Raw genomic sequence first — 26338 nt, forward strand, 5'->3', positions numbered from 1 at the left:
GGTCTGTGTTTTGTCTGTTTTTTTTCATTGTAGCTGCGCATCTACTCAAGGGCATTACAACTAAGGGGCATCTACTGAGGGCATTACTACTGGGGGGCATCTACTGGGGGCAAACTACTGGGGGGCATTACTACTGGGGGGGCATCTACTTGGGGGAAAACTACTGAGGGGCATCTACTGGGGGCAAACTCCTGGGGCGCGTCTCTACTGGGGGCATTACTACTGGGGGGCATCTACTGGGGGCAAACTACTGGGGGCATTATTACTGGGGGCAAGCTACTAGAGGCAAACTACAAGGGAGCAAACTACAACGGGCAAGCTACAAGGGGGCAATCTACAAAGAGGCAAACTACTAGGGCAAGCTACAAGGGAGCAGACTACAAGGGGCAAGCTACAAGGGGGCAGACTACAAGGGGGCAAACTATAAGGGGGCAAGATAAACTAAAGGAGGGGTAAACTACTGGGGTCATAACTGCAGGTGCATTACCACTGGGGGCATAACTACTAGGGCTAAACTACAGGGGGCTAAATGACTGGGGGCATTACTACAGGCAACATTACTACTGGGGGCAATACTACACAGGGGCATTACCATTAAGGGCATTACTACTGGGGGCCCTACTAATGAGGGCATTGTAAAGGGGGCACTTCATAAGGGGCATCACTCCTGGGGACATAAGGGGTACTACTATTGCGGGCATTGCATAAGGGACATCACTACTATGGGGTCTATATAAGGGGCACTACCACTGTAGTGGACATTGCATAAGGAGCACTACTAGTGTGGGCATTGTATAAGAAGCGCTACTGTGGTGGGCATTATGTGTATTACGGGGTGCTACTACTGTGGGCATTATTACTATTGTGTGACCACGCCTTTTTCTTTTTGAGACCACGACCTTTTTTTGCAGCAATACCTTTATTGCATGGGCACCGTGGGGACTGGGGGTTAGTTCCACCACCTCTCTAGTACCACTGTAAGCACTGTACATTGGGATATGAGGTTGCATCAGCAGATTGGCAACCACGATCAAAAGCTTTCGGACTCCAAGAATGCAACGGGACAGTCCCCTACATCCCCGCATCCTGGCCGAGGCAATTCAGTTCTTTTCCAAAGCTCAAGGCAGGAGCATCATAGACAGCCATAATCAGGCGAGAAGAACACACACACATACACACACACACACACACACACACACACACACACACACACACACACACACACACACACACACACACACACACACACACACACTTCCGTACAAGAAGAAAGAGGATAATAGGTGTAAGGATCCTCAAATCAGGTGCATCAGGGTGGGATACCTGTGGTTACTGCGGATTTAGGAGAAATAACTACATATTTATCCTGCAGGGTCCACAGTAGTATCCAAAGGACATACATTGCAAACCTTTTAAAAAGTTTATTAAACTCTTCATCTTCCATGAAGACATTCCTGTGGCTGCCTTACATATTTGTTCCACAGAGGCACCCCGGCATACTGCCCAAGATGGACCTGCCTTGTGAGTAGAATGAGCAGAGACATTAGCCGGAATAGGGAGATCAGCCCGAGAGTAAGCTTCCAAGATAGTCATTCAAAGCCACCTCACCAGCGTTTGCTTGTCCGCAGGCCATCCTCTCTTGTGGAATCCATAGAGAACCCAAGAGAGTATCTGTCTTTCTGCTGGCCCTGATATGATCCACGTAGATCGTTAAAGCCCGGACTACATTAAAGGATGCATCTCCCGCAGAAAGATCCGACCCTTGAAAAGCCGGCACTACAATTTCTTTGTTAAGATGGAATTTAGACACCACCTTAGGAAGATAACCAGATTTGGTTCTCAGAACCACTCTATCTTGATGAAAGATCATAAAAGGAGGGCAACATAACAATGCCCCTAGATCTGACACTCTTCTAGCTGATGCAATAGTTAGTAAAAAGAGAACCTTAACTGTCAACCATTTAAGATCCACTTGAGTCAGTGGTTCAAATGGAGCAACTTGACGTGCCTTTAGGACTATATCTAGATCCCAAGGAGCTGTAGGAGGAACAAAAGGTGGTTGTATGTGAAGTGCCCCTTGGAAAAAAGTGCGAACATCCTGCAGGTTGGCAATTTTCTTTTGAAACCAAACTGTTAATGCCGACACTTGTACTCTAAAGGAAGCCACACGGAGATCTTATCCATTCCTGCCTGAAGGAATGCTAAGATCCTAGAAACTCTAAAAGACCTGGGGTCCAGCTTCCTGGCACCACACCAATGGATATATGCTTGCCACACCCAGTAATAAATGCGAGCAGAGGATGGTTTCCTTCCTCTAAGCATTGTTTGAATTACCGGTAAAAATCCTCTAGCTTTCAGGATGGATGTCTCAAGAGCCACGCCGTCAAAGACAGCCGATCCAGGTGCCTGTGATATAACAAGACCCTGAGACAGCAGATCTGGACGTTGATGCAGTATGAACGGAATGTCCACTGACAGCCTCTGCAGATCTGTATACCAATGTCTTCTGGGCCATGCCGGAGCTATTAGAATCACGGCGCCCTTTCCTTGTTTGTTCTTCCGAATCAACCTGAGCTAAAGGGCGATTGATGAAAACACATAGGCTAGTTGAAAATTCCATTTCACTGACACAGCATGCACGAAGATCGCTTTGGGATCCTTTGTTCTTGACCCATATGCTGGCACTTTGAAATTCTGCCGAGAAGCCATGAGATCTATTTCTGGCAACACCCACTTGTCTACCAGAAGACCTTGGGTTGTAAAGCCCATTTGGTTGCATGAATGGCCCAGTTTAGGACTCCCAACTTTTCTGCCTTTTGGCTGCATGTTCCTCCTTGATGACTGAGGTACGCTACTGCCGTCGCATTGTCTGAGCGAATTTGAACCGGTTTCCTCTGAAGAATGTCCTTTGCCTGGGTGAGTGCCATATATATGGCCCAAAGTTCCCATATATTTGTCGGCAGGCAACTTTCTCCCTTGGTCCACTGCCCCTGGAAGCAACCTTTTTCTGACACTGCTCCCCAGTCCATTGTCAGAACCTCCCAATCAGAGATCCAAAATGGTCGCCTTTGTCCAGATGGGATGTCTGTAGCCACCAGGCTAATGACCTCCGTACTTCCAGAGGAAGGACCATAGTCTGAAAATTTATTGTCTGATGTAACCCATTCCATTTGGAAAGGATCAGACGTTGAAGGGGCCTAGAGTGAAACTGAGCATACTCCACTATGTCGAATGTCAACACCATTGATCTCATCACACGCATAGCTGCATGAATGGATACTTTTTGACTATGTAGTAGCTCCTGAAGCCTCGACCATATTGTGGATATTTTGTTCAGAGGTAAAAAACACTCTCTGAAGCCCGGAATCCAATACAGCCCCCAACTGCATCATACATTGTGACAGAACCAGGGACGACTTTGCTCAATTTATGAGCCAGCCGTGGTTCTATAAACAAGCTATTGTCTGCTGCATATGGCACTGAAGTAATTCCTGAGACTGCGCCAGGATTAACAGGTCATCGAGGTATGGAAAAATCCTTATCCCCTGTCGACAAAGATCAGCCACCATTACCACCATAATTTTGGTGAACACTCTTGGAGCTGTGGCCAGTCCAAATGGTAGGGCCTGAAACTGAAAGTGTTGCTGGAGGATAGTAAACCTGAGATATCACTGATGGGAATGCGCTATAGGAACACGCAGGTAAGCATCCTGGATATCTAGGGATACCATAAAATTCCCCGGCTCCATGGCTAAAATAATGGAATGTAAAGTCTCCATATGAAAACGAGGCACCCAAATGTACTTGTTCAGCGCCTTGAGATTGAGCATGGGCCGGAACGACCCATTCGGTTTGTGTACTAGAAACAGGTTGGAATGGAAACCCTGTCCTCGTTGCGCAGGAGGAACTGGAATTATCACTCCTGATTGAAGCAACTTCAGAACTGCCTCTTGTAAGGCCCTGGCCTTCCACTGAAGATGGGCTGGTACAAAAGTATCTTTGTGGAGGGTGTTTCTTGAACACAAATGAATAACTGTGAGATACCGCTTCTCGCACCCAGGCATCTGTGGTGGACTGCTGCCAGATCTGCGCAAATTGAAGAAGTCAGCCTCCCACCCTGGGATCAGGCTGATGGCTTATCTTCTGGTTTGGAAGCTGGCCCTCTGGTAGCCCAATACTTTAGTCTTTCCAGACTTATCAGATTGGGACTGTTTGCTATAACCCTTTCCTTTTGCTTTTCCCTGGGTCTGAAAGGACCGAAAAGCTGGAAAGCTAGGTTTGGACTTGTAGGTTGAAGGAAACTTCACTTTCTTAGAGTCTGCCTCTGACTCCAGAATACTGTTCAATTCTTTACAAAAAAAGAATATCTCCAGTAAAAGGCAAAGACTCTAGAACCTTCTTGGACTCTGAGTCAGCCTTCCATGTATGTATCCAGACAGCTCTGCATGCTGCTACTGCTGAGGCTGATGCTTGAGAGGCAATAGTACCCATGTCCAAGGTTCTTAAAAAAAGAAAAGAAGCTGCCTGTTTAATATGTGCAATATGGGATTTTTGCTCTCTAGATGCCAATGAGAGATCATCCTCCAGTGCATCACCCCAGGCCGCCACTGCTTTTGCCATTCAGACTGAAGCCATGGCTGATCTTACAACTGCCCCAGACAAGTAGAAAATGTTTTTTTAGAAAACCATCTAACTTTCTATCCGTAACATCATTTAAAGATGTTGAAGGCAGAGGCTATGTAGATTTACGCACCAGTCGAATGACATGCGTATCTAATTTGGGAGCCACCTCCCTTTTTAAACAGTGTACCCTTCTGAAACATGTGTAGACTGTGAAGATGTTGTTTCATGTCTGTGTGATTTATCATCAGGCCTTTCAGCCTGTTTCTGATGAAAGGCTGCAGTGTTGCATGTAAGGGTTAACTGGGTAACCTATCCCTGGTATGGGAGCTGGCATTATCCGCTCAGCTATATCGGATAATGACTGTGCAAAAGAAGACCATGGGGGTTCTACTTGAACCTGTGCCTGCCTTGGATTATTTAGGAGGCTTTGGTGAAAGCTATAACAATTTGCACATAATCCAGTTTGAACCAGATTCTGAGAGGTTAACCCTGCTTTGCAGGACAAACATGACATCAGTGTTGGTGCTGCTGTGGAGCGTGTATCCTCCTCACCCTTGCCTCTCTTAGACATGGTACACAGTTTGTGACTGAAATCACTTTATTGCTTGCTAAAGTGATAAACAATCCAATCCCTCCCTGCCATGCACAAGCATTGAGGATCGGATATACACAGAAACTGACAGGAATATAAGTAAAGGTCAACAATCACACTAGCAATCAGTCACAAATTATACATTAGTATAATAAGCAATATGAACACATATTCAACTACAGATACAGACGGCAGCAATAGTTTACAGAATTACATGCATCAGGCACTTATCCAGCTACTCGTACCCCGATGGTAGGTAGAGACTTAGTGCTGTATCACCTGCTTCAGGAGAGTGGGATACAGGGAGACTTCAGGATCGATCAATACGTTAGTGAACACTGAGCGGATCCAGACGTCCAAGTGAACACAGACGCACACAGATGCCTGTGCTGCGACTGGGTCCTTTAGATATACAGTGTCTTAAACAGAAGCGGGAGATCAGTTCATGGTGGGAAACTTGGCGGAAACTGGTCATGAACTGGGGGGGGGGGGGCGGCGACTAGGGGAGCACCTTACTCCCCACTGCTGACGTCAACCTCAGGGATCCCGGCCTCAAACTAATTCCTGGAGCCTATGATCCCTGGGGCCTAGCGCTGGTGCACCTGAGGTGGCAGCCGCGTCAGCTACTGCTTGGTAGTCTCCTCCCGAAGCAGTGCGGCTGTGTCACGCGTCTTAACCCGCTAAGCGGAACCGACGCCGTACCTTCTCCCCGTTCTCCGGCCACAGCCTGGTAACGTCAGCAGGACTTGCTAGTACATCCATACTGACGCCCGCCGAAACAGCACTGTACATGCAGGTAAGCATTGTTGTGACCCGACGGGGAGTTGTTGGAGCAACTTTTTTTAATGTGCTCGTAAGACGCTTTTTAGAAAGTCACTGAAAAACGGGGAGGCCAAAAGCTTTTGATCGTTGGTGCCAATCTGCGACGCTACCTCATATCCCAATGTATATCCTGTGGATACCAGTGACGTGCGGTGGGGTGAGGCAGAGCTTTTCCTGTCATACTAACGTTTGTGTTACAGTTTTGACTGTATAAAGTATATAAAAACAGAAAGACCTGGATGTACCCTTTGGCTCATATATTGTGTGTAAATCTGGCTCTGGTGCTAGCCAGTGCCTCCTCAGCCATTTAGCTCACCGAACATCCCTGGTGGATACTACTGTGGACCCTGCAGGAGAAAAACTAGGACTTACTGTTGGTGCTTTTTTAGATTAAGGAGTTAATTTACCACCATCTTAAAAATAATTACCCTCCAATATCTTGTTCCTCCACTTCCCTGATGCTTTTTCATAGATCCTTGGCAAAAAATAGCAAATAAAAATAATAGCGTTCATTTGGTAATCTGACAGAAAACTGGGAAGTATGTTAGATACAGAAATGTAGCCATAGACCTGGTTAATTCCATTTATAGTAGGGAATAAAACCACAATGCAACAATTTGTATGGAATTGCATCCATTATGCTGCCAGCAATTGAGGCAGTTAGACTTGAGGTGCAGAGTTATTTGGGAAGATGGGTTTATACCAGGGACTTAACAATCAATCACCAAGTCCCATAAGTGAGTATACTTGGCCAGTTAGCCAATTTGGCAATAGGGCTTAGTGATTGCTTGATATGCCCCCGAGGAGACGGACACTAAGGACCACCGCGTGAATGTTGGGAAGGACAGGTTGGTTACAGTATACACAAGTCTCTGTGTTATATATGAATGAGCGCTATAGACAATAGTCATACAACTAGTTTATCAGTAATACCTGGGTCAGATATTGTCCTGCTTACACCCCCCGCCCCCCTCGCCTGCGCAAACGAAGCCCTGTACCACCTGGCCGTATGCATATCAGACATAGAACAAAAACATCCAGACTCTCTGCTTATAGTGCTGGGCGACTTCAACAGAACTAACCTGAGCAAGAAGCTACCGAAGTACAAACAACAAGTCACGTGTCCCACTAGGGAAGGACGCACCCTTGATCACTGCTACACTACCCTCAAGTCTGCCTTCCGGTCTATCCCGCGTGCTGCACTCGGCCTATCTGACCACTGCCTCGTCCACCTACTCCCTACCTATACACAGAAGCTGAGAGCGGTTAAGCCTGTCATCAAGACTGTTAAAAAATGGACCAACGTGGCTAAGATGAAGTTCCAGGCCTGCTTCGACGCATGGAATGGGGGGTCTTCGAAGCCTCAGCAACCAACCTGAACGACCTGACAGACACTGTCACATCCTACATCAGCTACTGTGAGGACGTGTTTACCTACCAACACTTACCGCATTTACAACAACAACAACAAGCCCTGGTACGACGCCCAGCTCAAGCAACTTCGTTGGGTCAAAGAAGAGGCCTATAGCAGCGGTGACAGAGCACTAGACAACCGAAATATGAACTCTCTGACCAAAGAAATCAGGCTAGCAAAAAAAGCGGTTCTTGGACAAGCTGACGAACGATCTCTCCACCAATGACCCCGTATCTGTATGGAAAGGAATGCAATCCATAACCAACTACAAGAAAACATGAAAGTCCACCACCATGCACCAAGACCTAGCAGACGAGCTGAACAACTTTTATTGCAGCTTCACAAACGAAGTCTCCTGCGACCCAAACAATCACCTCTACGATGCCCCGAACACTGAAGACCAACTCCAGGCACTGCAAGTCGCCCAAGAAGAGGTGGAGGCACTGTTCAAAAGGCCAAACTCAGGAAAGCTCCGGGTCCTGATGGAGTGTCACCATCTGCCCTGAGAGCATGTGTGGTCAGCTCGCCCCCATATTCACCAAGATCTTCAACAAATCACTGGAGCTACAGAAAGTCCCTTACTGCCTCAAAAGGTCCACTATTGTCCTGGTCCCCAAGAAACCCTCTATCATGAACCTGAACGACTTCAGGCCGATAGCTGAATCCCTGAACATTGACTGACTAGAGGTACATGTAACTCACTTGTGTCCCTATGGTATACCTATCTGTATGACTTTACTTGCCCCCCCACCTGCTTATCTGTTACCTACATGGCTGTTGTATAGCAAACCGAAGACAAATTCCTAGTATACGCAAGTATACCTGGCCAATAAAGCTGATTCTGATTCACAGCGGAATAATGTTGCTCTTACTTTTGTTTAGTCTTTAGTTGTGTATGGACTTGGGATGCGGTCAACGTTTTATCTTCTGTTCTCCTGGTAACTGGATCCAGCCAGGCTGGGTGTCCATCCTGCACAGGATCTCTTATTGCTGCATACAACTCCCCAAACTTTATTATGGTCTTTTCATCAAGTTTCAGCCTAGAGAGATAGTACAGTATATATGTACATAGGAAAATACATATAATGATCACATTTAGAATAGATTCTACCATGCAGTGGCTGGTAAACAGAAGCCCGGCATCAAAATACAGACAGCCGGAATCCCAATAGTTTTTCCAGCGGGACACGCTGGTGTCCTGAAGCGTGGGGAAGGGGGGGGCACGAAGGCTAGGTTTAGGCATGAGGAGGGGGGTTAGGGTGCAGGGACGGGAAAGGTATGGGGCCTAATTCAGATCTGATTGCAGCAGGAAATTTGTTAGCTTATGGTCAAAACCATGTGCACTGCAGGCGGGCAGATATAACATGTGCAGAGAGAGTTAGATTTGGGTGGGGTGTGTTCAAACTGAAATCTAAATTGCAGTGTAAAAATAAAGCAGCCAGTATTTACCCTGCACAGAAACAAAATAACCCAAATCTAACTTTCTTTTGCTGCTGCGTTTATATCTAAATTAGGCCCAAGGTCAAGTACCGGGGAGGGACGAAGCATGGAGAGTTAGGTTTAGGCAGCGGGGAAGGGAGGGTTAAGGTTAGGCACCACCAGGGCGGGTTGAGGTTAGGCACCACTGTGGAGGGTTAGGTTTAGGCACCCACAAGGGAGGATTAGGGTAGGTGACCGGGGAGGGTTAGGTTTAGGCAGCGGGGAAAGGAAGGTTAAGTTTGGGCACCCAAAAGGGAGGGTTAGGGTAGGTGACAGGGGAGGGTTAGGGTACTTTACAGAAAGCTGTTGGCATTCTGACCGCCGGGATCCCATCCATCGGGATATCATACTGAATCCTAATAGATAATGTATAGTGACCAAAGAGCTGGAAAGTATCAATAAAAGAAAAAAGCTTTTGATAAAACCAGTTGCATGAAACATATCCCCAGGGCCGGCGCTACCATTAGGCAGCTTTAGGCAGCTGCCTATGGGCGGCAGCCACTAGAGGGCGGTACAGAACTGCTGAGTAAGTTTTACTTAAAAAATTATTTTGTGCTAACCTAGCGGCGGTCGCGGCGCAAGTCTGGCCAGCCGCAGCCACCATTATCAATCATCTTCACCCCCAGACAGGGCCGCCTAGGTGAAGCGTTTGCTGTGGCCGCCGCCGTCGCCGCCCCCCCCCCCCCCCCCCTCCCCTCCTCCCTCCCTCCCTCCCTCCCTCCTTGCTGATCGATCCCGGAAACAACAGCCCGGGCCAGCAGCCAGCAGGAGCAGCTGCGGCTCCAGTTCACCTCTGCAGCTACACTGGCAATAACTCAGCCAGGCAGGCTGCAGTGAGGGGGCGCATCTCATTCTCACCAGAGGACAGCTGATGGGCCTCCAGAATGCTAGCACAATACAAGGGAGGGAGCCTGCGCACGTGTGATAGGAGACTGCTGAAGAGAACATTACATTGGAAGGTATGCCGTGCGTGCACCAAGAGATTTACAGCCGTAAATATACCAGCTACTTTAACCCTTAAAAGGGTACTGTACTGTGGGGGAGTCTCTTTTGGGACACAATTATCCTGGGAGCAACCTGACCTAAAATAGCATTTTTTTTACTTTCTATCTTATAGACTGGCAGACATATTATATATATATATATATATATATATATATATATATATATATATATATACACATTTTGCAATAAGGCAGCACTCTGGAGACTTGAAATTATGTGAAATGATGGTGTATTTAATTTATACACCATTATATCAGTGGCGTAACTATTTCCCCCGCAGCCACTGCGGAGGCGCAGGGCTGCTGGGGCGCCGCAACTGATTCAGAGCAGATTGACATGCGGACGACTCGTCCGCATGTCAATCTGCTAAATGTGTCTTCCAAAATGGCCGCCGCCATGCAAGAGACATGCTAGAGGTCATACTCGTACGGGTACAAAGCGGATCGTTGCTGAGCAATGGATTTTACGAAGAATCCATTCGCACAGCCGATCGCAAGGAGATTGACAGGAAGAGGGCGTTTGTGGGTGTAAACTGATCATTTTCTGGGAGTGGTTGGAAAAACGCAGGCGTGTCGAAGCGTTTGCAGGGAGGGTTCCTGACGTCAATTCCGGGACCGTCAGGCTTAAGTGATCGCAGCGGCTGAGTAAGTTCTGAGCTACTCAGAAACTGCACAAAACTTTTTTGTATCGCTCGGCTGTACATGTGATGGCACACTTGCAAAGCTAAAATACACTCCCCTATAGGCGGCGACTATCTGTTCGCAGCGTTGCAAAAAATAGCTATCAACTCGGAATGACCCCCTAAGCCTGGAAAAGTGATAAAACGGTGATAAAGCAGTGATAGGTGCAAGGTGACAACGCACCAGCCAATCAGCTCCAATATGAAAATGGATAGTTAGGAGCTGATTGGCTGGTGTGTTACCACCTTGCACTTATCACTGCTTTATCACTTCTCCAGGCTTAATACATCTACCTCACTGTTTTAGATTTAGGGGATTATTAAGAGGTGGGCACTATTATGCAATATCACAAATGGGAAATTTTCAGCCGTCTGCGCTTGTGCCGCGATTGCATTGCGCACGTATGGGCAATCACAATGCAATCACATACCAGAAGATTGCAATTGCATAGTGATTGACAGGTGGTGCTTGTTCGGTGGCAGTGACACGGCATTGGTGGGGAATGCTGCAGGAAACACAGGCGTGTCATGGCTTTTTTTGAAGCGGCTGGATGACGTTGCATGCATTTCCTGTGACAGGAAACATGGTACTGGACCGCCTGCACATGCAGCTTGGCTGTGTATGCAGGGGTCTACTTCTATATCGATTCCTGGGTGCGACTGCAATTGAATTGCGATCACATCACGGGGAGGTGCTACACATGCTGGGCATCCCTGACCTCTGCTGTGCTATGCGATTATATCAGTAGCAGTTTTGCTATTATAGGGACTATAGAGGTGTGGTCACACTGGAACCCCTCCTCTAGTTACATCAGTTTGATGCTTGGCGTGCTAAGCATCCCCGGAGATGTTGGGCTGCCCCCGGAGACTAGTGCCTGCAATGCCAGCACCTTCTCAGTGACAGGAACCGGTTACTTCAGGATCATTTCACACTGCAGCACCAGACTCCTGTCACAGTAGAGGAGCCGGCATTTTGGTGTCAGCCCTTGGAAGGGTAATAGCCGGGTGCACCCCTCTTGTGACGACTGTGCACAACTGCAGGGAAGCGGTTGTGCAATACCGTACAACTATGTAAATGCAAATGCTAAAGGAGGTGTCTGTAAATACATATACAAGATACGAGTGCTGCATCCAAGGACGCAACATCGGATCATCACCGTGATCATCGGTCGTGACTCACGATGGTAGCAGCCCTTAGTCAGTCTGTGTAAGTTGAAGCTTACTTAGACTGGCCATCAGATCTGGTAAGCCAGGTAAAGGATGTCTGCGTCCAACAACACAGACCCTTGGCCCGGCACACTTACTAATGATGGCAACATGCCAATGTTTTGTAAAAGAGACCCGGTCGCTACCCCCAGTCTACCCCCCAAACCCTTGAGTGACATGCTTACAACGCCACCTGCCCCCTTCTCCGGTCATTGCCGCCTGCTACCCGCCCCGGTCATTCACTCCTGGGCTATATTGGCGGTGTGCTGTGCTGCTGCTTATCGCGGACCTGCAAGATGGTAATACTAGTGGTTGCGGGCCGCGCCACCACCGGCACTGGCACTGCACTGTGTGAGTAACTGTGTCCCGCACCCGCCCCTGGCCAGTTCTGTGCTGCGCCAGAGGAGCAATGCTGCTCTTCATAGTTCCTAGGCCAGCGACCAGCCAAGGAGTAGATAAGAAAAGAATATCACTTTTCTTCACTTCACATCAGTGTCAGTGTGACTGACTGACTGACTGACTGACTGACTGACTGTGACCACCTAGACCTAGTCATACCTACGTTCTGCTATAATACAGTAGCTCAACTGTTATGTTAAACTGTGAGTAAAAACACACTTACTAAACAGCATCTCAGCTGCATGGGCCATGTAATATTCTGGGCCTGGGGGTAAGAAACAATACTGTATAAAGTGCAGCAACGGCTGCAGGACCCTCATGTTGCAGACTTAAGGGTGTAGTTTGGAATTGTAATGTGGCCACACTGGAGGTTTAGCCTAAAAAACCCCAGTGTGGCCACATTACAATTCCAAACTAGACCCTTAAGTCTGCAACATGAGCGTCTTGCTGCTGCACTTTATACAATATTGTATATACAATAAATAAAATGTATTTACGGACATGTAATAAAAAATGCTAAGTTTTATAACATATCAATACAATTAACAGAGGAAATTATAGAATATTAGATTCATTTATTGCACGATTCCTGTCCTGTGCTATACACAGCGTGTCCTAAACGGTTTAGGCCAAATTTAAATGTTCTGTTTCTGTTCATTTTCAGAGAGCGACCCCCTAGTGGCCACGCTGTGTAATGGCACAGGATAGGAATCATGCAATAAATGTATTTAATATTCTATAATTTCCTCTGTTAATTGTATTGATATGTTATAAAACTTTGCATTCTTTATTACATGTCCGTAAATAAATTTTATTATTATAATATTTTAAAATAAACATTTTTTAATTTTTTTTACAGTAGCACTTGAAAGGATGAAAAGTTTCAACAAGCTTCTCTAAGTAAAAAAAATTAAAGAACATTTTTCATCAAAGGCTCATAACATTTGTAAAGACAACTTCAAAAAATATGAGCAAGATTCTATAACAAAAGTAATAGATACAATGAATGAAAAATATTTAAGTACTACCGTATATACTCGAGTATAAGTCGACCCGAATATAAGCCGAGGCACCTAATTTTACCACAAAAACCTGGGAAAACTTATTGACTCGAGTATAAGCCTAGGGTGGGAAATGCAGCTCTAGCCGTACACAGCCCTCAGTGCCAGATATGCCCTCATGCTGCCAGATATGCCCCCACAGTGCCAGATATGCCCCACAGTGCAAGATGTGCCAGATATGCCTTACAGTGCCAGATGTGCCCGATATGCCCCACAGTGCCAGATGTGCCCCACAGTGCCAGATGTGCCAGATATGCCCCACAGTGCCAGATGTGCCAGATATGCCCCACAGTGCCAGATGTGCCTGATATGCCCCACAGTGCCAGATGTGCCAGATATGCCCCACAGTGCCAGATATGCCCCACAGTGCCAGATGTGCCAGATATGCCCCACAGTGCTAGATATGCCCCACAGTGCTAGATATGCCCCACAGTGCTAGATATGCCCCACAGTGCCAGATATGCCCCACAGTGCCAGATATGCCAGATATGCCCCACAGTGCCAGATATGCCCCACAGTGCCAGATGTGCCAGATATGCCCCACAGTGCTAGATATGCCCCACAGTGCCAGATATGCCCCACAGTGCCAGATGTGCCAGATATGCCCCACAGTGCCAGATGTGCCTGATATGCCCCACAGTGCCAGATATGCCCCACAGTGCTAGATACTTACCCTCCGTCTCTCCCGCGCTGTCTTCTGTAGGAGGGACACGGAGAGCGCAGTGCGCGGCTCTCCTGTGTCCCTCCTGCGTCTCCGGCGGCAGCGGCATGTGTTAAAGGAAGTGCCGGTTCGTGCACTTCCTTTAACACACACACGCCACCAGAGATGCAGGAGGGACACAGGAGAGCCGCGCGCTGCGCTCTCCGTGTCCCTCCTAACGCTGACTCGATTATAAGCCGAGGTGGCTTTTTCAGCACAAAAAAACGTGCTGAAAAAGTCGGCTTATAATCGAGTATATACGGTACTTGTAGAGTATTTAATACAGTTTACAGCCTGTGAAAAAGATGTAAACCATTTTCAGACACAGGGGTATATTCAATAAGAGTCGGAAACTGCCGTCTTGTCGGCAGTTTCTGCTCCCCCCACCACTGCTGTCAGCGCACCTAGCAGCCGCTGACAGAAGTGGCACGACAGGACACAGGGAACGGCCAAATCCGACAGTCTGATGTGGCCGCTCTTTGAATAGGGGTTGTCAGGTCCATTCCGACAACTGCATGTCTGAATGGACCAGACTCTTATTGAATATACCCCATAGAAGATGAGATTGAACTGCAAATGAAAAATGGATTAAATATGGGAATAGGAATAAATACATTCACGTAAAACTGCTGTGAAAATAGTTGATTTTATTGCAAAGGAAATTAAAAAATAAATATTTACTGAAATTACTGGAAATAATCAGAAAATATGTTTGATTATTAATGAAGCTTCAATTATATCTTGCAAACCAGTTATTATACTTTTCTTAAAAGTTGAGGATTCAGTTTTATCACCAACGATTTTCGTTGAGCTCGTTGAATTGGAAAAACAAGATGCAGAGATAATATGTTCTTCAGTTATGGAAAGTTTAATTAATGTTGGGCTTACTATAGAACTGCCTAGAAAAACATTTAAGAGGATTTTGCTCTGATGGTGCAAGCGTTATGCTTGGGAGAAAATCTGGAGTGAGCACTAGGATAGCAAAAGAGTTTCCAAACATAATAATATGGCACTGTTTAAACCATCGCCTCCAACTTGTTTTAGATGACTCAATAAAAGAAATAAAGCAAGTCAATAATTTCAAAATATTAATTGATAAGATATATACTATTTTTGATCAATCCAATAAGAACCAAATTGAACTTACCAAAATATCCGAACAACTTGGAATTTAAATTATATAGATTGGTAGAGTTTTGGGACCAAGATGGGCTGCCTGTAGTTTAAGGTCAACCCTAGCTGTGTGGCGCACTTATCATGCGCTACTGTACATCACTATTTTTCTTCAAATCCAAAGAACTTGGGTATGGCTACCCATCTTGAAAATATATATTTTATAAATGATTTGGCATTGATGACTGATATTTTAAATGAAATTAGTCTGCTTTCAAACGCACTGAAAGCAAGAAATACAGACATAATAAAGGCTGAAAAACTTGTGATCCGATCTATTAAAGCATTTCAAATACTTGAAAAAGAAAAGGGTCCATACGAAAAAAAGTTAATGAATGAATTTACTACAGAAACCTACAAAAATATAGAATTTGTAGAAAATTATCGATTTGTCGGGCTTCCTCGGGAAAGTCTTTTAGAAGAGATCGTAGCGAATTTGAAAAAAAGACTAATGGATTGTGGACTTCTAAAAGCAACTTGAAGCCAATTTCAAGATAGTAATAAATCAAAATTTCTCACTTTTTTGGAGCCAGATTACTGGAATATTGAAGAAGTAATAGTTCCATGGAAAGCAGCTAAAGAGCAATTGACTGTATTTAATGACATTTTCAATTACCAAATTGATATTAATGAGTATCGAGATTTCGTGGAAAACGTTTTAAAAAATTCCCAAAACTATTCAATTCCTCAGTGTTCAAAGAGCTAAAAATATTGTCAGAACAATTGCTGTAAGTTCAGCAGAAGTGGAAAGGGGTTTTTCAAAGACGAACATTATATGTTCAGAGAAGAGAAGTCGCCTAACTGTTTCTAATATATCAAACATAATGACTATTAGTCTAATCGGGGTGGTCTTCAGTATGCCGACTGACGGGATCCCGGCGCACAGTATACCGGCGCCGGGATCCCGACAGCCGGAATACCGACACTTATTCTCCCTCGACGGGGTCCACGACCTCCCTGGAGGGAGAATAAAATAGCGTAGTGCGCCACCGTGCCCGTAGCATGGCGAGCGCAGCTAGCCCGCAAGAGGCTAATTTGCACTCGCCACACTGTCGGTAAGCCGGCAGTCGGGCTCCCGACACCGGTATGCTGGTCGCCGGGAGCCCGCCAGCGCCGGCAGATCGTAGTGAACCCGTCTCATCGGCCTACCGCTAAAGGTATGGAATCCTACTCCTACAGTGAAAAGATGGTTAAGGATAAATCACACAGCCGATGATGCTCAGATAAAAGTTCGGACGCCAATCAAACAGCAATATGGAAATATCTTCAATAACAGTTTGTCAGGTATTATTTAATATTTTAAAACTCTTATAACATAATCTAGTTTTGTGTACCTCTTTTATTGTTCTTATTTGAGTATTAAATGCATGAATTATTAAACTACCTTTCGGTATACTTAAAATGGTCATTAGGACATAGAACCTGTTGTTAATTTATTTGAATCCCACCACTGGAGCCGGGGATGGTGTGGTCGCACAGATGGGCCTGACTCAGAATACCGGTGGATGTTAGCAAGTGATTTCTGGTTGTAAAAAGCATCTGGAACTGCGACCGCATTACGTGCGACTCACAATCAAAATGGTCAACTGTGTTTTCTAGATACAGTATTAGCATACTATGGATTTGTTGCTTTAAATATTGTTAAATGACATATGTTTAATACAAATTCACATGCTATAATTTGCAAGGTAACAAATAATAAGTAAACAAACGCAAGGGTGACATAAACATAGACATAATACATCATGCATAATAGTAGTAAAACAAAGATTTCCGGATCACATACCTTAAAAGGAGTTGCTGGAACTGCCTAGAGCTTATAGGTCTTCCAAGGAGTTTTGTTAACATTATGAGTAGCACATCCCTATAAGACACAGATGTCAGCTGTAGCAAGTAATTGGCAAAATGACACATTCACAGCTTCTCTAATGTCTCACTATTGATCACTTTCATATGTTATCAGCCCACTGGATTCGGGACAGATAGATTCGGGAGGTATGATATCGTGCAGCTCAGAATCAAGCCCTATAAATCCTCTTCTATTTGTACTGTACATTGTACGGCATTGTGTCCCCTTGTGGCAGATAATAATCACATAGGCTTATATGCAAGCTAATATTTGGGCTAATTCTGCAGCCGCTTTTCTCTTCCCTGCGTTGGTGGCAAAGTACTCACTTATATATGCTAATGCAACATGCTAATGTGACAAATGTGTTAGTATTGGCACATGCCCCAGGTGCAAGATAGCCGTCTTAGACTGGCGTTCCTTACCTTTATCCACAGAGATGTACAGTACAAACAAACCCATGACATTCCCATCAGAAATAGTCATTCCATGCTTCCTGATACACATTACCCTGCTGTCGCCCAGAAACACCTACTCACAATGGTATTATGCTGCATAGGGATGGCCATCGGTGGGCTATCATCGATGGTTACCATCGATTGTACCATCAATTGACAACATCAATGGTGGGAAACCATCTGTAAGGGAACCATCAATGGTTTTGATAATCGATGGTCACCCTTACTTTGATATTGAGTTAGTCGCAGGCCAATCAGGACCTGGGGCATGGCTTCGTGAGTGTCGGGAGGCGGAGCTATGCTCCATGTCCCTGACACCCTGAGAAAAAAAATTGATAACGCTTTAACATCGATGGCGGGAAACCATCTGGTTCTCCCCTATCAATCGTAAAAGTAGTTAACATCGGTCATAGACCATCGATGATTTCAAATCATCGATGGTCGATGGCCATCCCTAATGCTGTATGCACACACACACTGTGTTTTGCAATTCAGATGCATGCGCAAAGTCGGCTCAAAAATGCATGATGCGTGTATTGTATGATTCAATCTGGCCCTTTGTGTGTAATAGAGATTTGGAGAAGTGGGTTTGATTCACCAACCTGTTCACTTGACCTTTGCTGTCTGGATCATTGTTTTTAAAGAGTTGTCTGAGGCTGAAATATCCCCCGGATCTTAACTTTTCCCGTAACACATGCTCCAGCTGCAATATACAATAACGTCATTTTAGAAATACAGGTGTTATACTGACCAAAGTAAAAACTTTTGAAGTTTTACTCAAACTTCTCAGGCCTAATACAATGTCAGAAATACAGTAAACATGAAGTACTGTACATTATGAACAGCTAATTAGCCATAACATTCCTCCTACTCGTTATATAAGTTTCATAAATTTACATCTGTGTCCCAGTTGTTGTGGCGATAAATAGCCTCTTTTTCTCCAAAATGCAGGGATACAGTATGTACTGCTTTTGCCAGTTTAACATAAAGGCAATATAAACAAATAAAGCCAATGTATGTTCAGCTGATAACAGTCTCCTGCAGGTTTCCCAGTCCTAGCTGTTGTTATTACTACAGTAGCTAATGGGCCCTACACACTTACCGATTACACTGATCGATATGAACAAGATATCGTTCATATCGCTCAGTGTGTATGCACCAATGATGAGCGATGCATGGACCCGCGCTCGTTCATCGTTGGTACCGGCTCGTTTATACATGCAAACCAATATTGACAATCTCGTCCATATTAGCATGCAGGGCTATGGAGCCGGGTGACGTCAGGGAGTGAAGAAACTTCACTCCCCCCGTTATCCTCACCCCCCTGCCGCTGAGTTGTCCGTCGGCAGTATCGGCCGTCAGGCACCTCGCCCAATGTGTAGGGCCCTTAGGACTTGGAAACCTGTGGGAGGCTGTGTTATGAGTGCCTACCTATCAGAGTCTACCATAATCCTGAGCCGACAGAAGCAACTGAATAATTTAAATACTGTATCTCCATATTTTATTCAATTATTTTTTTCAGGATCCCCAGGATTATATCAGAGCTGAAAGGATTATATCAGAACTGAAAAGTGACAAATGTAAAAGTAATATACTGCTTCATTCAAATTCAATTGTATGTATATATCTGTTAGAAAAAGTTATAACTGATGTCTTTGATAGATGCTTAGTTGGGATTCAGCATAACTTGTCGCATTGAGTGCTTATGCCTTGAACAATACACTTTCCGGCTGCCCCATGCAAGAGTGGGTAGCCAGGTCAGTACAACAGGGGGCGTGGCTTCATTATAGGTGGGCAGTATGGAGTGAAAATGCGTGATTGCGTCATTGTGACCTCCCCCACTATTCAATACCCAGATTACCGGCATTGTATAGCAGAGGCGGGCTACAATACACCATTCAGTGCAAATTTTGCCATCGGTCTCCCAGACCACCCACTTTCAAGGATGGCTAAGGGGGCGGGGGGGTGCATAAGGTTTGGCCCAGCTGCAGGAGGCTATGGGGAGATGGGGAGCGCTCTGGGAGACTTGCCCACCTTTCTGATGGGCCGGGAGCGCAGCCCGATTTTCAGGAGCCTCCCAGCCGTTCCAGGAGAGTAGGCAAGTCTGAGCAACTAGGTATTTTAAAATTGCACAATAAATATCCTTATTCATGCCCTCTAACTATTCCGTATTCAGCGGGACAATCCGTTTTTATCTGGGACTGTTCTGCTGTCCCACCCGTGGGGGGAAAGTTGTGTTTATTTTCTTTCCTTTTTTTGGGGGGGGGGGCACTGTCACTGCTGCTACAGGGCAACGGGTGAATATACGTGGTGCAGCATCTTTACACAGTGCAGGGATAGTCTGGGGGCAGACCAGCATCTCAGAGAGTGACGAGAACAGGGGTGCAGTGACGCTCTATCACCCCTTTTCTGGTGCGCACAAAGGGCCTCATTCCGAGTTGATCGCACGCTGCAGATTTTCGCAGTGCAACGATCAGGTTACTACTGCGCATGTGTATGCACCGCAATGCGCAGGCGCGTTGTATGGGTACAAACAGCACTGTTGCCGTGCAATGCTTCTAGCGATGATTCCATTGGCACAGCCGTTCGCAAGGAGATTGACAGAAAGAGGGCGTTTATGGGTGTCAACGGACCGTTTTCTGGGAGTGGCAGGCGTGTCCAGGCGTTTGCAGGGCGAGTGACTGACGTCAATTCCGGGACCGGACAGGCTGAAGTAATCACAAGGGCTGAGTAAGTGAAGACCTACTCAGAAACTGCAAAACACTTTTTCGTCCCGCTCGGCTGCACATGCGATCGCACACTTGCAAAGTGAAAATACACTCCCCCGTGGGCGGCGACTATAGGTTTGCAAGGGTGCAAAATGTAGCTAGCGAGAGATCAACTCGAAATGAGGGCCAATGTCTCGAATCCCCTAGCACCAAAGTTGGGAGATATGCTTTAGTATAGATTAAAGACACAAATGTATCAAATTATATATGTATGATCAATTTTTTAATTCAAATTGTTTGGAAATCACATGTGCCTGTTAGACATTCTATTTAGTATTTTGCCATCTGGAATTTTTATCTTATTTACAATAGTGATATGGAGAAAAGATAACAATATAAATTTTGTCTTTTAATCATTATGCTAGCTAATACAGCTGATTAGTTGCAATGGCAGTACTACCCAGAAATCATCCTCCCCCTTCCTTCCCCATCAGTGCTGGCCGGACGCTGATAGAGACCTGCTGAGGGATGGCCATCAATGATTCCAAATCATCAATGGATTATGGCTGATGCTGGTAAATATATATATATATATATATATAGCAAGCAGATGGGCGGCACTCAGAAATAATGCGGCATTCCGCTGATCTTGTCTGAAACTGTGGTTTTTGTTTATGGTTGCCCCGGTTACGCGACGAGCGGTGATGACGTCATCTGTGGGCGTCGGCACTCGCGTCCCGCGCCGGAGCTGTTCTGACACGCTGTGGGGAGCATTTATAAGGTTTGTGTTTCACTGTTTATATTGTCCTGATGAAGAAGTAAACACTTCGAAACGTTGCCTTACCCTGCTTGTCGCCTGACATTATTTCTGAGTGCCGCCCATCTGCTTGCTATTTTGGACCTTAAGCTATTGAGGTACCTAGGAGGGCACCAGGCAAGTAACCGTTGTTATTATGGAGTGCTGCCACAATTAATATATATATATATATATACGGGTATATATATATATATATATATATATATATATACATACAGAGTAAGCCCTTGTTCTACGCTGATAGGGTAAAGCTTAACCTCAGGAGGTACCCCCTGATAGATAGGGCTCCTAGTATAGGTCACTCAAATGTTGCTGCACTCCTAGCATACAATCGACATCCACTGCAGTAACGTTGTAAACGTCAACATATCAATATACACACACACACACACACACACACACACACACACACACACACACACACACACACACAGTGTATACAGATATGTATATACAGTATATATATATATATATATATATATACACACACACACACACACACACACATTGCGTCAATCATAATGTCGGACAAATGTTCCCGCTATCCATTAACTGCGACTGAGCGCGGCATACTGTGATGCATACGCATCGCAGTGCTGCTATTAAATGCTGCTATATGCAGCAACAACATAACAACACACACACACACAGAAACCCCCCCTTTTAAATCCTGCATTTGCCCCTGTATGGGGTGTTATTCAGCAGTGACCGCCACTGCGACGCGATTGCATTTGAGCAATTACCGCACCAGTGCGCACGTGCAGGGCCCGAGAGATGTGATCGCAGTTATGCAAATGCCTCTGCCTGATTGACAGGCAGAGGCTTCGTGGGGGCCAATGCTGCTTTGCGGGTGCTAGGCGACAAAAATGTGGATGTGTCCTGGCCGTTTTCGGGCTAGCTGCGTGACATCACATGCGGCCGCTGCAAAATAAAACATGGTGGCGGTTCGCCTGCCTTCTTAGTCAGGCTGCACAGGCAGGGGCCGACCCTAGTTGCTGCGATCATGATCTGATTTGGATCGCAGTGCTGGGCAGCCCGCAGCATGCGATCATATGCAGTTGCAAAACTGAAACTGAAGGTGAAAAAAGTCCATGTTCAGCTTCTCCATTTATCCACTTTAGAAGGTTTGATACATCTCCCCATTAATGTTAAAGTTACCCAAAAGAATTATCTGTTACTTATGTTGCACAAAGTGTCTGTAGTGTCATATGAGGAAAATTACAATGGTTTCAATACACAGTCTAATAAAAAAGGACTAAACAGGCAGTATAGGGGAATATAATCAAACACTGAGATATACCATAGTTGCCTACCCTCCCTCATTCTGCAGGTGACTCCCAGAAATAGTAGCAATCTCCCTCACTCCCTGAATAGACCAATAATCTCCCTGATTGCACCTTATCCTCATTATGCAGCTGTTACATTCTTGGAGAAAAAGAGAAATCAGAGATACATAACTTCAAATGGGCTCATCAGTGGCATTTCCCTGCATTGGCTATAAGCAAGGTCGGACAGGCCCACAGGGGTACAGGGGAAACCACCGGTGGGCCCCACTGCCTGGGGCCCCACTCCTTCCTCTAGGGATCAGGTTCCAGACTCTGCACTTGTATTATACATGGTAGATATGTTGCATTACTCTGCACAAGTCTATTGTGTATTTCAAGCCTCTGTGGAGGTGGGCCACACCCCCTTTGTAGGCTGCCACACCCCTAAGTATGGGCCCCTATCACTGCATTCCCCCGGTGGGCCCTTCATGTCCCAGTCCGACACTGGCTATAAGTCACAATGATCCCTATGGCTACATGCTTACTAACTTTGGGGCTCATTTTCATTTGGATGCAAGGCATTTGCATGACACGTCTCTCAGATGTAGCAGTACACATCTACGCTGATAGGTGTCACTTTCACAATCTCCCTGAAATGCTTTTTCAAAAGTAGGCAAGTATGAGATATACCACTTAGTACATGACAGTATGAACAGCAGCACTCAGTGGCCCAGCACTCTGGTAGGAGGACAGAAAGGATCAGTCGGCCCATGTCATGTTTCTACTCAAAGGCCGATTATCATGCCACAGAGTGAATATTGGCAGACTGCGCATGCACCAAGGTGCCGCTGCGATCCAGCCCGCAATGGGGATTTCATGGAAAAGTGATTGCCTGTAAGTGTTAACGGGGAGTGGTTAGAAAATTGAAGGTGTGTCAGGAACGTATATATCTCGTCAGTTGCAAGCTCGTACATGCAAAAACATGGCACCTGTGCCGCTACTATTGTGTCCAGTCTGCGTAGCCATAGGCCTACCCCTAGCCCCGATTTTCCTGGTTTTGCATATAGGCTGCGAATGTGTATGCAGCTGCAAATTAGTTTGTGATGGCTCCAGGGGGCGTCTCTTTTTATTCCTGGGCAGCAGCTTCACTTGCTAGAGAAGTGCAATTGCACTTGCATACAAACATGAATTAGGCCCCGAGTCACTTACTGCAAGTTGGAATGCACTCGTTTGGAGACAAGCAGTGGTTAAAGTGGGCCGGAATGGGGCGGAACTGCGTTCCGTCACCTCTATCCGCCCACCCACAGCATCAGGTCCCTGCTGCACTGTAAAGGTGGCAGCATCCGCCAGCCAATCCTGGCTTGCGGTCCGGCTGCAGCACCAATTAAAAGAAGGGGCAGCTTTTTAAAAATCTGGCGTCAGCCAATTACGGTTTACGGACCGCCAGCCAATGAGAAGCTGCCAAGTGACAGCTTCTCATTAGCAGGCAGTCCGGGAGCCGTGAATGGCACACAATCGGTGCCAGATTGTCACTCTCGTCTCCCGCATGACACCCCGGCTCCCGCCCCCTGCAGTGGCAAACGCAGGATTTCTAGAGAGGGGTTTCCAAATGTAGTCCACAATCTCCGAATCTGCAGAACATTGGAGTAAGTGCGGGAGACAGGTGGAGCGGTAGAACCTAGTAACAACTCTGGACATTAATGTACACATTTGTCTTTTTATACATTGGATACTGTATGGAATACATTATTAATATTTATAACTTTAGGTTAAACAAACTATAAAAGGTTAAACAAACTATAAATAAGTACACGACTATAGTAGAACCAGTACTGCACTTTCTAAGCACACATTCTCCCACCTCATGGTAAGCTCCTGTCTCTTCTTCCTGGTAGCTACTCTCTAGTACAGAGCACTGACTGAGGACTCAGATCCTCACATAGAGCAAACTTGGTAGAAGAAGATGCTACCACTGGGCATGTGCAGCAGCTCTGCTCTGTTCCATAACCTGCATGATGTGGCAGCAGCTCTAGTAATCGTATTATACTGTATACTATTGCTATTACTGTCATAATTTGAGAATCTTGCCAAGAGAAGGGGGGTTTCCAGGCAACCAGAAACCCCCCCCCCCCCCCCTGCGTTTGCCTATGCCCTGAGAAGTGCGGCTGCCCGGCTCCCATATAATGATACCGCGTCTCGTCAGCTCCTGCCCCCCTGATAGCAGAGCTGGCCAGTTTCCGGCTTCAGCCTGATGACATCAGGGCTGGCCGGCTCCCGCCTCACAGTGCAGCTGCCCAGCTCCCACACCACAGCACAGCTGCCCGGCTTCGGCTCCTGCCCTGCTGCGCCGCTATCCAGCTCCTGCATGCTGACACCGAGGCTCCTGCATGCTGACACCGAACCAGGTGAGAAGAGGTACCTGATGGAGGAAAGTGTCAGGGTGGGGACAGTGTGTGTGTCAATGTAGCTGTGTATGTTTTTGTATAGATGTGTATGTGGCTGTGAGTATGTTGATATGTGGCTGTGACTATGTAGATATGTGGCTATGTGTGTGTATATATGTGGCTATGTGTGTGTATATAAGTGGTATAATGTGTGTGTGTGTGTGTGTGTGTGTGTGTGTGTGTATGCTGGGCATATATCTGGTTGGGTGCGTATTTGTATATATGTGAGTGCGTGTATGCGTGTATATGTGGCTGTGAGTGTATATCTGGACTGGGCTTGAGGGGGGACAATATAAACTTTTTCGCCTCCGGGCGTCTGGTAATAACTTACACCCCTGCTGGAGACCAACACGTTACACAGTTATAAACTTTTGTGTGGCCACGCCCCTTCCTTGTGAGGTCACACACCTTTCTGCAGCACGCGCTAATCGGGAGGGGTCGTGGGGGAGATGAGTTCCCCTCTCCAGGACCACTTTAAACTCTGGAGACAAGGATAGTGTAGCATGAGAACTAAAAGGGTGGTGGGCCCTGCTCACAAGAGCTTACAGTCTAGGTCAGTGGTTCTCAAATGTGTGCCGTAGGCGGCCTCAGGACACTTGTAGAGGTGCCTTTGATTGGTGGTCCAGGACCAATTCAAATTATTTATGATAAATGTAACTGGCAAAACCAGTACTGATGGCTGACAATCATATAATATGTGTGTAATATCTCTATAAAAGGGTTCGTACCTGAAACTCTGTCGGTCTCGTAATCGGCCGTATCCACTCTTCAACGATGTCTTGGCCAGCGTCTATTCTTCTCCTCACCTGTAAGGCTGGGGCAGAAGGACCAGGAGAACCCCGGAAGGGCAACCCAAACCCAATGTGCTCAAGGACCACGACACATGGAGACGGTGACAACCATTTATTGCACTGACGATATCAGTCACCGCTATAACTCAATTTTCATTAAACACAGTTGCATAGGTTGAACATTATTACAATATCCTGAGTCTTTCCCTGTCTTATAACAGCATTCACAGTTTTAACACCTCGAAGGTATAACTTTGACCAAATCAAACAATCAAATACTTCACCCGTACTACCAATCCTTTGGAGAATAATGTCCTATTAGGGTAAAGTATGTCCTGGCAGTAACGCGGGAGCCCTCCCTAGACTGTCCACGAGGGGGGCGTTTGCAGCCAATGTCTCTCTAATAGACTGCTTATACTGAAACAGAGGACTTCTAAGGAGGCATCAGTGGACGCAAGGTAAACAGTTGTAAACAGGCATGCAAAACCACTTTCTCCATAATACAGAACAGCAGTAATGTCTCACGGTACCAACCGCATTTGTATCCACAGAAAGGTAAGTCAGTTATCATCCAGTGATATAAACTAGTAAACAGACCAGTTCTGCTTGCACAGTAAGAACAGGGGTTTGCACAGTCCTGTTACCTTTTGTTGAACTGTGTTGTAACAACCGGGTGCAGTATAAGTGTGAAGGTCATAACATGGACCCGCTAGGAGGCGCTATTACATAGGGAGAGTCTTTGACGGAGCTGTTTAGGGTTAGGGGCGTCCCCCTTTCTGACAGGCGGCAGTTAATGATAACCCTCTACTTTACATGGAAACATCTATGAAGACCCAGGTACAGTACTTCTGTACTT

General features: G+C 46.0%; 1 protein-coding gene across 7 annotated transcripts in view; it reads right to left on the reverse strand.

Annotated features, from left to right (window-relative positions):
• LOC134923288 (EF-hand calcium-binding domain-containing protein 6-like) overlaps positions 1–26338 on the reverse strand; it is a 386436-nt gene that overhangs the window by 230103 nt on the left and 129995 nt on the right. For all 7 annotated transcript variants that reach the window (XM_063920743.1, XM_063920740.1, XM_063920737.1 and 4 more), the window contains 3 exons: positions 18060–18160; positions 16940–17017; positions 8324–8491 (listed from right to left, as the gene is read on the reverse strand). In XM_063920743.1, the coding sequence (XP_063776813.1) occupies positions 8324–8491; positions 16940–17017; positions 18060–18160 (347 nt within the window). The remainder of the gene's footprint in view (positions 1–8323; positions 8492–16939; positions 17018–18059; positions 18161–26338) is intronic.

This window comes from Pseudophryne corroboree, chromosome 1 (assembly GCF_028390025.1).
Source record: "Pseudophryne corroboree isolate aPseCor3 chromosome 1, aPseCor3.hap2, whole genome shotgun sequence".
Lineage (NCBI taxonomy): Eukaryota > Metazoa > Chordata > Amphibia > Anura > Myobatrachidae > Pseudophryne > Pseudophryne corroboree.